A 14,290-nucleotide genomic window follows, 5' to 3' on the forward strand; every position below is an offset into this window, starting at 1 on the left:
CCCCTGGATCCCTCTTGCGGCCCCCAGAGAAACAAGGAATCACTGCAGTGGTTACATTAGCCAATTGACTATGTAGGTACAGGTCGAAACTGTACAGCACAGACTGTCAGTGATTAATGTAACTGTGTATTTGCTTATATGGATTTTAAGTATTTGTCATGAATCTGTGTCTCCAATTACATGATTTTTCAAATTAATTTTAATCAGTGAAAATACAATAGCTGCAGATGAAACTGAAAATAGAAGGATGTGCTTTGTGTCCAGAATGTACAAATATAACCTGTGGGTATAGAGACAGGATAATTTCTAAAATAAGTTCCAGTGGAGTTAGCCAGTTTTATATATTGCCCTCTAGAGGGAGTAAGTGGTTGTAAGACTCCAAGAAACATGAGAAATGTATCAAATTTGTTGATAAAAAGTGGTGAACATTTTTGTTGATCAATTTTATTTTCATTTTGAGTCTAGGAAGAAAACAGCTGGCAATAAGATATTTTACCACATACCTTGATAATACACATTATGATTATATATTTTTTATTACAGATTGCACTCAAATAAAGCAAATAGTATCCAAAACATGAATTTGAATAATTTTTCGTAGTGCAATATACTGACTCATTTTACCTTATTTATTTTGACAGGTATTGCCTTGTGGCATGTCCTGTAATGTATATTAACATGCTGTCCCAGTGGACAAAATTAATATATTTCTAAATTTAAGATACAGGTGCCATTTTATTTTCCTATTATATTCATTTTTATGAAGATAGATTTCCTGTATTCCTCTTATCTGTTGTAATTATTTCCTGTTGTTGTTCAGGCATATAAAGAACTTGCATGGAAATTGCATACAGCCTTAATACATAGAAACAACACTTGATAGTTTAAGTAACATTTGACTGTATTACTTGCATCTTCCTGTGCTTATAGTTTCAGCTTTCTGTAGGAGTAAATTGCAGAGCTGAATTTGGAAGAAGAGTAAGCCCAGAAGCTGTGGAAAACTAATGATAGATGAACTATGAGAATAAAACGGTGTAGATTCCTCATCCTCATCTTTCCTCATCTGTATATGTGTGCAGAATGCAAACAACATGGGCAGCAAATCAAACAAGCGAGAGATTCTATCACGGCCATCAAAGTTTTAACTGTAGGCCTTGAGCTATTATTAGAAGTTAAGATGCCAGTTATGGCTGGTATTTATAAAATGACATTGGGCTGTGTGTGTGTGTGTGTGGGGGGGGGGGGGATTTACTGTACTCTTTTCATTTTGAGTAACAGTTCAGAATACACCAGGATCACAAAAAATGTTTAAAATATACAAAGTAAAAATATGAAAGAGATACAGTGAATACATGCTGGTTAATGTTTATAGCATGTTTTTAATTTTTGTAAAGTGAGAAGGCCAGTAATCACTTTTACAGCCTAGTCACTATTTGACCCCACACTAGCTTTATTAGAACACTTGAAATCAATTTACAGGCAGTTTCTGATTGTTGGAAATAAAAACAACAATATGACTTCAAATGAAATATTTCACAATGTTATTATTAATAAGACTTTTAATTGTAATTGTTGCTCTCTTTGTAATGATATGCAGTCAATTGATTGGAGTGGGTCTATTTTACTGGCTGATGGAGACGATGTGGGAAGTAGTGCCGGTTAGTTTAGACTGGTTAAGTTCAGACAGTGGCGGTGAACGAGTCAGAAGTTCTTTCAAGCGTTCATCGCGTTAAGGTGAGTTAAACTCAACACGACCGATCGTTTAAACAAGCCTTTATTTAAACAACATTCTCAGTTTCAGTAGATAACATATCTTGTATAGAAATGAAAGCCACGTTTATTATTTAGGATACTTTTTGGTGTAGTACCTATATTTTTCGCTAATAATTGATTCTAATAAATACACTTAATACAGAAAGCGAAATAACGTTTTATTTTTTCAATAAGTAATGTATAAACGAAACATGTTGCTTTGATGTGGTAATTTAACACCTGTTTACAATTACATTTTAAAAGTCAGTGGCACAATGTACTTTAAGTTCAAGAGCATGACTAAATTATACTAATGAAATACAGTAACATCTTTTTTAAATTAATTTCATGTTTTGATGTATATATGCATATATGGAATTATAGTACAGAATTTAATAAAAATATCAATCTTAAAAATTTATATGAAAAAATTTATACACACACACACAATATATACCATATATTTATATATACATAAAATTTAATATAAATATACGTGATTGTAATAAAAACAAGTTTATCTGTTTATCTTTATTGTTTGTTCTTGGATATTATGTCATGTACTTGTTTGTCTGTTCTGTTTGAGCTGTTCTATTTTTCCTTCTATCTGAACATCTCTAGCAGACACAGGTCCAGCCATGTCTCAGACGAAAGTTACGGATGCGGGCGCTGCCTTCTTCCAGACACAGCAGATGCCTGCTGCTATGGCAGAGACCCTCTTGGAGCACTTGTGCCTGCTGGACATCGACTCTGTCCCTTCAGCGACCCGCAACACGGGCATCGTCTGCACAATCGGTCGGTAGATCACCCCTCAGAAAACCTTTTAGATGTTGTGGCCATATATATTTCGTCATGAAATTTATTTAATCATTAATTTATATATTTTGATAATATTTGTGATAACAATGTTCTGCATAATATTTCTGTTGAATGTTTCCTAAAAATGCATTCAATGTTTTGTTTAACCCTAATGCAGGACCTGCCTCTGGATCTGTGGAGACATTGAAGGAAATGATCAAGACGGGCATGAATATTGCACGTATGAACTTCTCCCACGGATCTCATGAGGTAAGCTATCTTATACATTCCAGATAGGGTTTTGCTAGCACATTAGTTTTTTAAAAACATCACTAGTTTTAGCTCTAAACTATGTTGAAACAGAAGATTTAACTGGAAAGCTCCCTGTTCACCATAGCAGATCATCCATTATTGTGGCATTTGCCTAGTGCCTCTCGAAATGTCAGAAGCTGTAAGCTGATCTTGTTAACCACACGGTTCTATTTGCTCGATATGTTGGCTTTGCTCTGCGGTAGTCATTTCCAGTTCAGGCCAAAGCATTAGCTGACCTTTCCTCTTTAAAAGTCATGGCTTTTTACCTTTTTTGCAAGGCCCCATTACTCGCCATCATCAAGTGATAGAGTAGGCTACATATTTCAGAATGTAGGCTTCAAAAGGTCAAAATCACATGTTAGCTTGTAACAAAGTTCCTCCCGGTTCATTTTAGCTAAATAGCACAGTGATCTTTATGAAGTGATAAATATATCCTACTCCAGGTTCACTTGCAAGTGAGCTTGTCTTCCAGCTGTGCTTTTATTATTAAAGGTAAACATTTCTTAAAACTTTTAAATTGTATAATAAAGTACTCTAGTTACTATGTACAGTAAATTGCAATATAATGCATTACGTGAAGTCAGACAATGTTTTTACGTATTTCTTCAGTAAAGATTTCTGTGTGTAAAGTGGAGTTTGGCATAGCGTGTTTTTGTGGGTCATTGGAAATATAACCTGTTTCTCCATGTTTCTATAAATATCTCTCCGTCTGTGATTGGACACACAACACTACAGCATATTAGAGGTTAAACAGTAGACTTCGACACAACAGTGTGACTGAGTTTATCTCGTTGTTTTGCTACAAAGTGTTTAGTGTTGTTGCAAAGCGATGATATTTAGAGTTCTGAGTGCACGCATACATTTTACATTAGTGTACAAGCAAAACAAAGAACAGAAAGATGTGTTTGTTATATTTATAGAGCAAACAGTTTTTTGTCTGGTCTGATGAAGTTGACACAAATAGATTTTATTTATTTACGTAATGCACCACTTTAAGTTAGGTTTGTCCAAACCTTTGACTGAAACAGTAGTTCAGTGTCACTGTTTCACACTTTACATGAGTTTTATTTTGTCTACAAAGGAAATATCTACCAAATAAGAAAATAATTGTTGCACCGTGCCGGACAAAAGACAATAGAACACATTAGAACCCATTATAAATAAAACATTTGCGACAATATATTTAAAACAAGCCATGTATCGTTTCATGTTGCTCCTCGCCCAGTCCGGTGCACACAGTGTTAGTCGTAAACACGTATGCCACATTCGACTACTCCAAACGTAAAGTAAAGTAAAAAAAGAAAAGATGCACCCTTTACTTTGAATGAATGCCACAACATTACACAGCTTCTGGTTGTACATAAAAAAGAAGATTTGAATTCCTAAAGAAATCAGTTTGTGTTTTCATGAAAGGCAATTCTGTAAAACACAATGTAAATTATTTTGAGAAATGTTTCTGCGGTTTTGTGTCCGTGCAATGGAAGTCATGGGGGTCCAATGTTGTCTGGTTAATGACATTTTTCAAAATATCTTCATTTGTGTTCTGCAAAAGCAAAAATGTCATACAGATTTGTCATGACATGAGATTGAATAAATTGTGAAAGGATTCTTTTTAGGTGAATTATCATTTAATATCTAAAATAAGTATGTTTTATCTGTAATTTGACAGTTGTTGCTGACATTATGTAATTTTCTTATACAGTACCACGCTAAAACCATCAAGAACGTACGTGAAGCCACAGAGAGTTTTGGACCTGGTACCATTGAATACCGACCTGTGGCCATTGCCCTTGATACCAAAGGACCAGAGATCAGAACAGGACTTATTAAGGGCGTGAGTATTTATTGATCCATTTTCAGTATCTTATGCTTAAAAGTTTCCCCTCAACTTTTCTGACTTTACATATTAAAATATCTCGGTTTACCATGATGTTATTTCTCGAACTTCAGAGTGGCACTGAGGAGGTAAAGCTTGTCAAAGGTGATATGATCAAGGTCACTCTCGATGACAAGTTCATGGACAACTGCGATGAGAAGACACTGTGGCTGGACTACAAAAACATCACCAATGTGGTGAAGGAGGGCAGCCATGTTTACATAGACGATGGCCTTATATCACTTAAAGTTAAAGAAATTGGTGAGTTTGAGACCCTTTTTTTTCAAACTTAATTGAAGTGATACGTCCAGGTGTCGGTTTGTGAACTCCATTCAATCAACACGATGATCTTCCAGGTTCTGATTTCTTGAACTGCGAGATTGAAAACGGAGGCATGTTGGGCAGCAAGAAGGGAGTGAACCTGCCCGGGGCTAAAGTGGACCTGCCCGCTGTGTCTGAGAAGGACATTAAGGACCTTCAGTTTGGTGTGGAGCAGAACGTAGACATGGTGTTTGCCTCCTTCATCCGCAAAGCTGCTGACGTGCACGCTGTCAGGCAGGTGCTCGGGGAAAAAGGCAAGAACATTCTCATCATCAGCAAGCTGGAGAACCACGAGGGTGTGCGAAAGTGAGTAAATGTAGTGTGGAACGAGTTTGTTTTCACCATTATAACACTATAGTCAGCTATATAGTTGTAATATTAGTGGCCAAAAGTGATGTCGGGGAGGCGTATTTGTACAATATTAGCTTTAAAGGCTCCTTTTGGTTACATTGCAAAATAACTAGGTACATTTTATATATACAAAATTAAATCATTTAAAGAAACTCTTTAAATTCGTCCTTGATGTGAGCATCAATTTACACTTCAAGTATCCAATTATGCGACATGAATACAACGTCTTTAATATGTCTTTAGTTACATATTTGGATAAAAATTCAATCAATGTATCTTATCAAATCTTATTAAGACTGCGAGACAAATTGTGTTATACAATGTTTTATTCGAGATTAGTAAGTGTCTTGCTTTGTTTACTTTGTTTTCCAGATTTGATGAGATCCTGGAGGCTAGCGATGGCATCATGGTCGCTCGTGGAGATCTTGGTATTGAGATCCCTACTGAGAAGGTGTTCCTGGCACAGAAAATGATGATTAGCCGTTGCAACAGAATCGGCAAGCCCATCATCTGCGCTACACAGGTCAGGGCAGATACCATAATGTATGCAGATAGCTCAGTGCAGATAGGCTCAATAATGGGGTTTTTGACGTACAGATGCTGGAAAGCATGACCAAGAAGCCCCGTCCAACCCGTGCGGAGAGCAGTGATGTGGCCAATGCTGTGCTTGATGGTGCGGACTGCATCATGCTGAGTGGAGAGACGGCCAAGGGAGACTATCCTCTGGAGGCTGTGCACATGCAACACCTGGTACGAATGAGCGCCCCCTTCTGGTTGTGCTGTTTACTGAAACTAACGTGACTGGTAGCATTAAAGGGATAGTTCATCCAAAATAATTCTGTCATCATTTACTCATGCTCATTTTATTTCATACCTGTATACAAAGAACGATATTTGGAAGAAGGTTAGTCATTTTCAGTTCCGGGACATCATTGACTACCGTAGTAGGAAGAATTGAATGGTAGTCAAAGGTGCGAGGACTGTTTGTTTTTCTAAATTCTTAAAAATATCTTATTTTGTGTTCAACAGAACAATAAAATACAATTTGTTTTCCTACTATGGTAGTGGATGATGTCCCAGAACTGAAAATAGCTAACATACAAATATCACACAAATATCTTTCTCTCAGTTCATTGGAACAAAGACATTTATACACGTTTGAAACAACCTGAGAGTGACTAAATGATGACAGATTCTTCATTTTTGGACGAAGCATCCCTTTAAAGTTCAGAATAGTTTGCTTGGAATGTGCTTACTGGGATTGCAGGACAAGAACTGCCCAATGAATGTCTGATTGACATGTAAAGCGACCAATCATTTTGTAGATCTATTATATCTATTAATAGCTGAACAATAATGTTGTTGTGCTTTTATCACTGCATTTATTGACTGCATCTACAGTTAATCATTCTGTTTGCCTGTTTTTGTGGACTCACGCCGATTTTGTGCTGCTTCTTTTGCCCATCAGCTGGTGTGCTTTCTGATTTCTAGCATGCTTTTGAGCATCCTGTTGTCCAACGTGATACACCGTTCAATCTTCTGCACTCATGACCTCGCACGCTATCAAAGGTTCCTTATAAAATATATCAGCGTCTTATCAGCAATTTATTTTTTCCTGGTAAATTGAATATAGATACAAAAAGTACTGGTGGTACCTTGGTAAAATGTCGTATGAGATGGTAATACCACGTCTCACATATGGACCGTATATATATAAAATGTTTTGACATTTCAAAGTATTACCATGGTTTTGGTGTCTACCAAAAGGTGTCTACAGCTGTGGAAACACAATAAGACATCATTTCAAAATTATTTTGAGTTTTTCTGAATTTACTATTTATAGGTATGTGTTTATGTAAAATTATAATGTTTGTTTCATTTCTATTAACTACTAACAATATTTCTCCCAAATAAAAAAAATCAATATTGATTGAATACTGGAGAAACAGGTCAAAATAACAGAAAATATGCTATTTATTTTTTCACACCTCAAATACTGCAAATAAAACAAGCTCATATTCACTTTTAAGCAATACACCAGTAATATTTGAATATGTATTTAGGAAAAGTAAAAAATATTTATTAATGCAATAACCTTAATTTTTATTACAGTTTTAAAACAATGTGTTTGATTTTGTAGATATAGCTATCTATGTTCTCACTCGGTTGTTTCTTCGATGTTGTGGCCGGTCAGATCGCCCGTGAAGCCGAAGCCGCAATGTTCCACAGACAAGTGTTTGAGGAACTCCGCCGCACAACCCACCTGACCCGCGACCCGACCGAATCCGTGTCCATTGGCGCTGTGGAGGCCTCTTTCAAGTGCTGTGCCAGCGCCATCCTTGTGCTCACCAAGACTGGCAGGTAATATATGTTCACACATCTATACCCATAATCACCTGAGAGGTTTACAGAGGACACAAACCCCACACTCGACTCTAATATTAGATACAGTGACCTTAACTCAGTCTCGCTCACATGAACTTGAAGAGTTATGAATAGATTGTATTAGCTACCATGTAATACTTTGTATGCCTTTTAGCTTTATTTTCATAGTACTTGTATGGAGTTAGTAAGCTGGCATGTCTTTCTAACGTGCTCACATTATCCTTTCTGCCCTGTGGCTGATCGAAATGCATGTGGTTGTGCGACAGTGACGCTCTTGGCCTTTGCGTGCCTGAACCTTGACATTTTGTATGCTTAATTTAAACTACTCCTTTAGTTGTTCAAGGGTAGGTTGCAGAAAGGCAAAAGTGCATGACCACAGGAGCTAATGTACGCTTGTAGGTCAGGCTTACACGTACCGAGGAGATACGAATTATATAATCATATATTTTAATATCTAAGTTATATACTTTAAATATTTGAGTAAACTCATAGAATAAATATAATATATAATCTTAAAACCTATTGAAACACAACACAATCATAATTATTTATGGGATTTATGGGAGTCCACAACTCCTTTTGTAATATATTAAAGAATCTGTATTAACTGTCGACTGTCCTCTCTCTCCACAGGTCTGCCCAATTGCTGTCCAGGTACAGGCCACGTGCACCCATCATGGCCGTGACCCGTGAGGGACAGACAGCCCGACAGCTGCACCTGTATCGGGGCGTCATCCCCATCCTCTACAACAAGCCCGCCCATGATGTCTGGGCTGAGGATGTGGATCAACGTGTTTGCTTCACTCTAGAGTTGGGTAAGGAGACGTCTAGAGAAATCTAGTCCTTTTACCTTGTGCGACACTAACAGATAAAAGTGATTTGAGCTTTTAGTCATTTACTGGGCCAGTTAATAGGTTAAAGCTAACGATAGCGATTCTGGCTGCAGTAATGGAAAATTACTTTGCGTTTATTGATCGTGTCATATGGTGACTGTGAGTTAAGAAGAACTGTGTGGCTATTTCCATCCAGAGTGTAAACAGTTGGGACTTAAAAAACAGCTTGATTAACTCAATTTTTCTTCCATTTAAGCATTTCCTGCTAAAACAGGAAGTTGTGGCAGGATGTATTAAAGGGCTCATACTTTACCTGTTTTTTAAACTGCCATAGCTTTTAACCATTTTTGCATAGTAGTAGATTTGAAAGGCTAGTCCTTTGGAAGTCATTAAGGGAATTACAAGTAGACAGTGCAATGGTCAAAAATCTTTATTTTTTGTGTCAGACATTAAAATCTGCTGCTGTTTGACTTCTGAAATGAGGGGAAAAAACTATGAACTATTTTGTTTTTCAGGCAAAGCCCGGAAGTACTTCAAGTCCGGTGATGTTCTGATCGCGGTCACAGGTTGGCGTCCGGGCTCTGGTTACACCAACACTATGCGTATTGTTCTGGTGCCTTGAACTCAACCTAACGGACTATAGCCTTTCCATCCCCTAGTGTATTTACATCTTATGTTCATCCTTGAATAAACATTTTTAAGTCACAAAATAGCCCTGTGACAACATCTCCAAAGGTGTTGTCGCATTTTGAATTTCCATCAAACTCCTTTGGCGTCACACTCCGTCACAGAGCTCCTTTAATCTTTTTCATCCCTCCTGAGAATCTTGTTCATCGGTCCTCTTACAGACACATTTCTGTATTCTGAATAATTATAACATTAAGTTGATTTCCCTGTACGTTTTTGTGTTTGTTTCTGTTTTGAAAACAATTAAGCAGTGGATTGTTTTAAAAAGGTCTGTTGGGTCAGACAACGTGTATAAAAAAAATCACCCCATAATGTTTCCTTCGGTTGTTTCATGAAGACATTTGCTATTAGTGTCTCCATATACCCCTACCTGTTCTAAAACATATCACTTAAATGCAGAAAAGTGATTTAACATACCCTACTTTAAACAGTAAACACTAGGGGGCAGTATGCCGCTTGCCGTAAAAGCCTCTGCATTGGACGATATTAAAAAACAAAAGGCATGAAGAAAAGCATTCATAATTCATCCATTTTATTTAATAATTAATTTTCCTAGTCGTGCATGCTAAATACCACAGCGAAACACTGCAAACACAACGAGAAATGTATTCGAGTGGGTCCTGAAAAAAACACATAGGACCTCACCTTAATAAAAACTTCTCATCTCCTCTCGTATGCAGAATGAGTCAGCAGCCCTGACTCGAAATTAATATTCATGCCGTGCCGGGAATGCTCATCTAAGCTTCACAAACTTTCACAATGGCCGTCAATGAGTCAATCGAAACGTATTTCAGAGCGCATTGGGTTGATGTCAAAGTTTGCTCTCGGGTTGATGTGCTCGCACACGTGTAGCCGTCTACAGCCACTGGATTGTTGGTATGAGACTGACAGGGATCAGTTGGACAATTTGTATGCAAATAGGGTGAGGCTTGGCCAGCTATTGATAGGCCAGCAGGGCTCGCTGACATCAAGCTGCTATATAAGCAGTTTTAACTAAACACTACTATTGCGGCGGCAAATGGAGTAGAATAGCTGGAAAAACTGATAACCTTTGTTGTTTTCTGACAGTTCAGTTCCTGTCACTCAACTGATAATGTCTGCAACAAAACGGTAAAGGTTCGAATCCCAGGCACACACACATACTGACAAAACGTGTATAATTTGGGATGATGTCAGTCAGCTGCACGTGCACGAAACGTACAGACGCCCCTGAGGTCAAACAGTCCAGCATGACAGTTTGTAAGATCACTAGTGAGGGATGGAGAGCAAGACAGTAACGTTAGGTGATTGATCTACACTACTGTCTCGGGAAAGTGGACGATACTATCTCTGTCCCCACAGGAGCAACATCAGGTACGCGCTGGAGGCTCAATAACTGGGAGAACAGTGCATTGGCTTTTCAAGGACACGACCTTGCTGTTTTTTCTCTCGTCTGTAGCGCCGGCACAGTAGCCATGTGGTCGGGAGAGATGATGTATGAATGCTAGAAATACAAATATAAAATTTTGATGAAATGATTACAAATATGGTGATAGCAGATATTTCATTTGGCGCGCTACACGGGGAGAGGGAGAAAGAAATGTCGGAGATACTAACAAAGGCAAACGATACAATTTTAATTCGTACAATTGTTTATCGATTAACATAGTGTAAATGAAATATAATTGAGCTATACTCGTGAATGTTCATACATATGTGATTATTCAGTATTGATGGACGTTATATCGTCATATTTTAATTTTGAAGCATGTTAGTCGTTATATAGTTACCATAATTATACCATTATACAGTGAAACAAAGACCAAACATGGCAGGTGAGCTGATAAAAAAACTAAAATATCTGACAGAAATCATGATACTGTTCATGTTGCACCTGTGAAATATACAGCATGAATATGCTTGAGAGTAAGAAGGGGTATTTCTTGTCAGGAAGCCGATTTATGATTTACAACAAAACTTGTCCATCGTGGATGTGGCACACAGCATAACCATAAATTGCACAACCTAAATTACAATTCTTGCGAAGCTTGCGCGATCTCACAAGTCAACAATTCTCGGCCATCTCTTTGTGAAATCAGGTTAAAATGCTACTGTATAATATCATAATGATATCTCACATTGGCTATGATAAACAATAAATGCACAGAATATTATAAAGTGCTACAACATAAATGTCCATTAAACACGCATACGCACACTCGGACCTGACAAAGATTACAGTGTGTAGTGTACATGTGCTCTGTAACACTAACAGAAAGCTCTTTGATGCTTTGATATTAAATTAATTTTCAGCATAGCACTCTCATTTACATTTTGCTTGCCATTTTCACCACCTTTAGTGCAGGGAATATAACAAATCAGGGTCTGAAAACTAAAATGATATGATCGATAATCGAAAGCATAGTGCAAGAATGGAGAAGTGAAATCGAGTGATACACTGTATTTGCGTGTTGAGGACAGTGTAGATAAAATCAGAAGTATATAAGTAGGTTAACAAAACAAATGAACACGTACACAATAAATATATATATATATATACATAGACATGTAATATAAAATCATACAAATTTTACTATATTTAATAACCTGGGACGAGGGAATTTTCATAATCTACCTGTGTAAGCTTTGTTTAAAAGGAAGGACACTTAGAAAATTATTATTCCTCCTTTTACCAACGGCCACATATGGCATAGCAGTTGCTACCTTAAATATAGGGTTTTTTTTCAAGATGTCTGTTTTGTTGTTAGAGTTTACCAAATGAATACGTTTGAATGTTTTGTTATTTAATTGCTGTAATACATCTGAAATTATTAAAAACTTGATTTCACAGATATACAATGAATAATAATACTAAATAAAAACAGATATTGCACAGCCGGAAAGCATATACAACCTCATGCAAAATGTGGGGTATAGGCATACTGCATTTTACAAAATGTGCATTTTAGAGTGTCTGAACATGTGAAACGGAAATGAAAACACACAAACAAGATTCAATGACTTACACTTCATAACTCATAAGCTTTGGTAACTACATAGGGCTTTTTTTAAATAACTGCATCACATTAATAGTATCGTCACCGTTGTCTGACAGGAAGAAAGCTGCAATTTACAGTTCCACCTGTGTGCATGTACCAAACCAAGCATACCATTTTATTGCTTAAGTACTGCGCAAATTCACATACAAAATGACTGCAAAACACTCAAAACATTCATATTATCCGTTCTGTTGTGGAAGTGAGTGTGTTAATCCCTGGTGTTCAGACACTAAGGCAGTATTGTTAAAAGAGGAAAGGCCATAGATACTGAGCAGTACTCTTCATCAGGAGGTACTGTGAGGGAAATGATTTGATCCCTTGCTGATTTTGTAAATTTGACTGTTTACAAAGAAATTAAGGGTCTATAATTTTTATGGTAGGTTTATTTTAACTGAAAGTAACCGAATATCAACCACAAAATATGGGGGAAAATTTGATATAAATATATTTGCATTTCAGTCAGTGAAATACGTTTTTGATTCCCTACCAAGCAGCAAGCATTCTGGCTCCACAGATTGGTTATGTGCCTATGCGGACCACAGATTAGTTAAAGAAAGTACTCCTTAATCAGCTTGTTATGTATATACAAGATGCCTGCCAACAGAATCTGTATCTTTCATTTCAACCTCTCCACCACCATGATTCAGAAAAGGGATTTAGAGATGGTGCTGTGAGATCAAAATTGACTCCTGTTTTTGGAGGGAGAGAAATGCTGACTATGACCCCAAGAACACCATCCCCACAGAGAGGCACGGTGTGGGAAACATTTTGCTTTAGGGCTTTTTCTCTAGTACAGGATGAGGGACTGAGGGATGGGCCCATGTATCATAAAATCTTTGACGAGAACCTCCTCCCCTTTAGATCACTGTAGATGGGTTGTAGATGTGCCTTTAACACGACAAAGATATTGCCAAGACAACCAAAGAGTGGCTCAAGGAGAAGCACATTAAATGTTCTAGCCAGTCTCAAGACCCTAGTCCTACAGAAAATCTGTGAAGGAGAAAATGTGCAAACCTGGTGACCAACTATCAGAAATGTCTGACCTCTATGCTTGCCAACAAGGGTTGCTCCACAAATACAAAGTTATGTTTTGCTCGGGGATCATATAGTTATTTTACTGACTGAAATGCAAATCAAATTATAACCTTTATATAACATTTATTTCCTTAGATTATTTTATATTATGTCTCTATCAGTTAAAATTAACATTCCATAAAAACGATAGAACCTTCATTTCTTTGTAAGCAGGTAAACTTACATAATCAGCAGGGGTTAAAATAATGATTTCCCTCACTGTATTTATGGGGGTCAAGGTCTAGTGAAAAAACATATTAGGTCTAGATAACTGGGATGCTGAGGGCTAGGTTTGTTTGTATGTGTGTTTAAATGTGCATTTATGTATCTGTGCCACCTGCTTGGAGAGACCTGTCTGACGTGTCCTCTTACAGTGACGGATGATTCTAGACTGAGGAGCTGCGACGAATGAAGATTTGCTTCCCTGACCCACCATATTTTGCTCCTTTGAAAAGAGCATACTATTTGAATATGACAACTACAAATTCACTCGCACGCTCACAAATTCACAAACATACACACGTCTCTTAGGATTCCTACTCTGAAGTTTTTTTCGATAATTTTTTGTTAGTTTTTTTTTTGGGAAGTTGTAAGTTGCATATCCCTATACAGTTTTATTATTAGACAATAATATTGCAAAAATGAATGACAACTTGGAAGACAAATTGAATTCACACCTTTGATCTTTGCTAAATTTTGTTAGTCCATTTTCTTTCTTTTGGCTTAACAAATAGGGAAGTCCTTGTAGACCAAGAACTCCAAAAAGACCAACATACACCCTCCTCCAAAAAGTCAGTTTCTGTGACTGTTAATTCTGGCAATTAAAAATAAAGTCACTCACTGCAGGAGGGTGTAGACCATTC

General features: G+C 37.1%; 1 protein-coding gene across 1 annotated transcript; it reads left to right on the forward strand.

Annotated features, from left to right (window-relative positions):
• Positions 1–1,645: 1,645 nt before the first annotated feature.
• pkmb (pyruvate kinase M1/2b) lies at positions 1,646–9,982 on the forward strand. The gene is made up of 11 exons (XM_079449982.1): positions 1,646–1,734; positions 2,374–2,547; positions 2,729–2,820; positions 4,565–4,696; positions 4,813–4,999; positions 5,095–5,365; positions 5,783–5,933; positions 6,008–6,160; positions 7,605–7,771; positions 8,429–8,610; positions 9,144–9,982. Exons 2-11 carry the CDS (start codon positions 2,391–2,393, stop codon positions 9,248–9,250), a joined length of 1,599 nt encoding a protein of 532 aa, XP_079306108.1. The 5' UTR covers positions 1,646–1,734; positions 2,374–2,390; the 3' UTR covers positions 9,251–9,982.
• Positions 9,983–14,290: the final 4,308 nt, after the last annotated feature.

This window comes from Barbatula barbatula (genome assembly GCF_947034865.1).
Source record: "Barbatula barbatula genome assembly, chromosome: 25".
NCBI classification, from domain to species: Eukaryota; Metazoa; Chordata; class Actinopteri; order Cypriniformes; family Nemacheilidae; genus Barbatula; species Barbatula barbatula.

What these genes read in the sequence shown, in the direction of transcription:
- pkmb (XM_079449982.1), top strand. Translation starts at nt 2,391, where the DNA reads ATGTCTCAGACGAAAGTTACGGATGCGGGCGCTGCCTTCTTCCAGACA. An exon ending in GAACAGGACTTATTAAGGGC is followed by an intron (nt 4,697 to 4,812) that starts GTGAGTATTTAT and finishes CTCGAACTTCAG; the next exon opens with AGTGGCACTGAGGAGGTAAA. An exon ending in CCATCATCTGCGCTACACAG is followed by an intron (nt 5,934 to 6,007) that starts GTCAGGGCAGAT and finishes TTTGACGTACAG; the next exon opens with ATGCTGGAAAGCATGACCAA.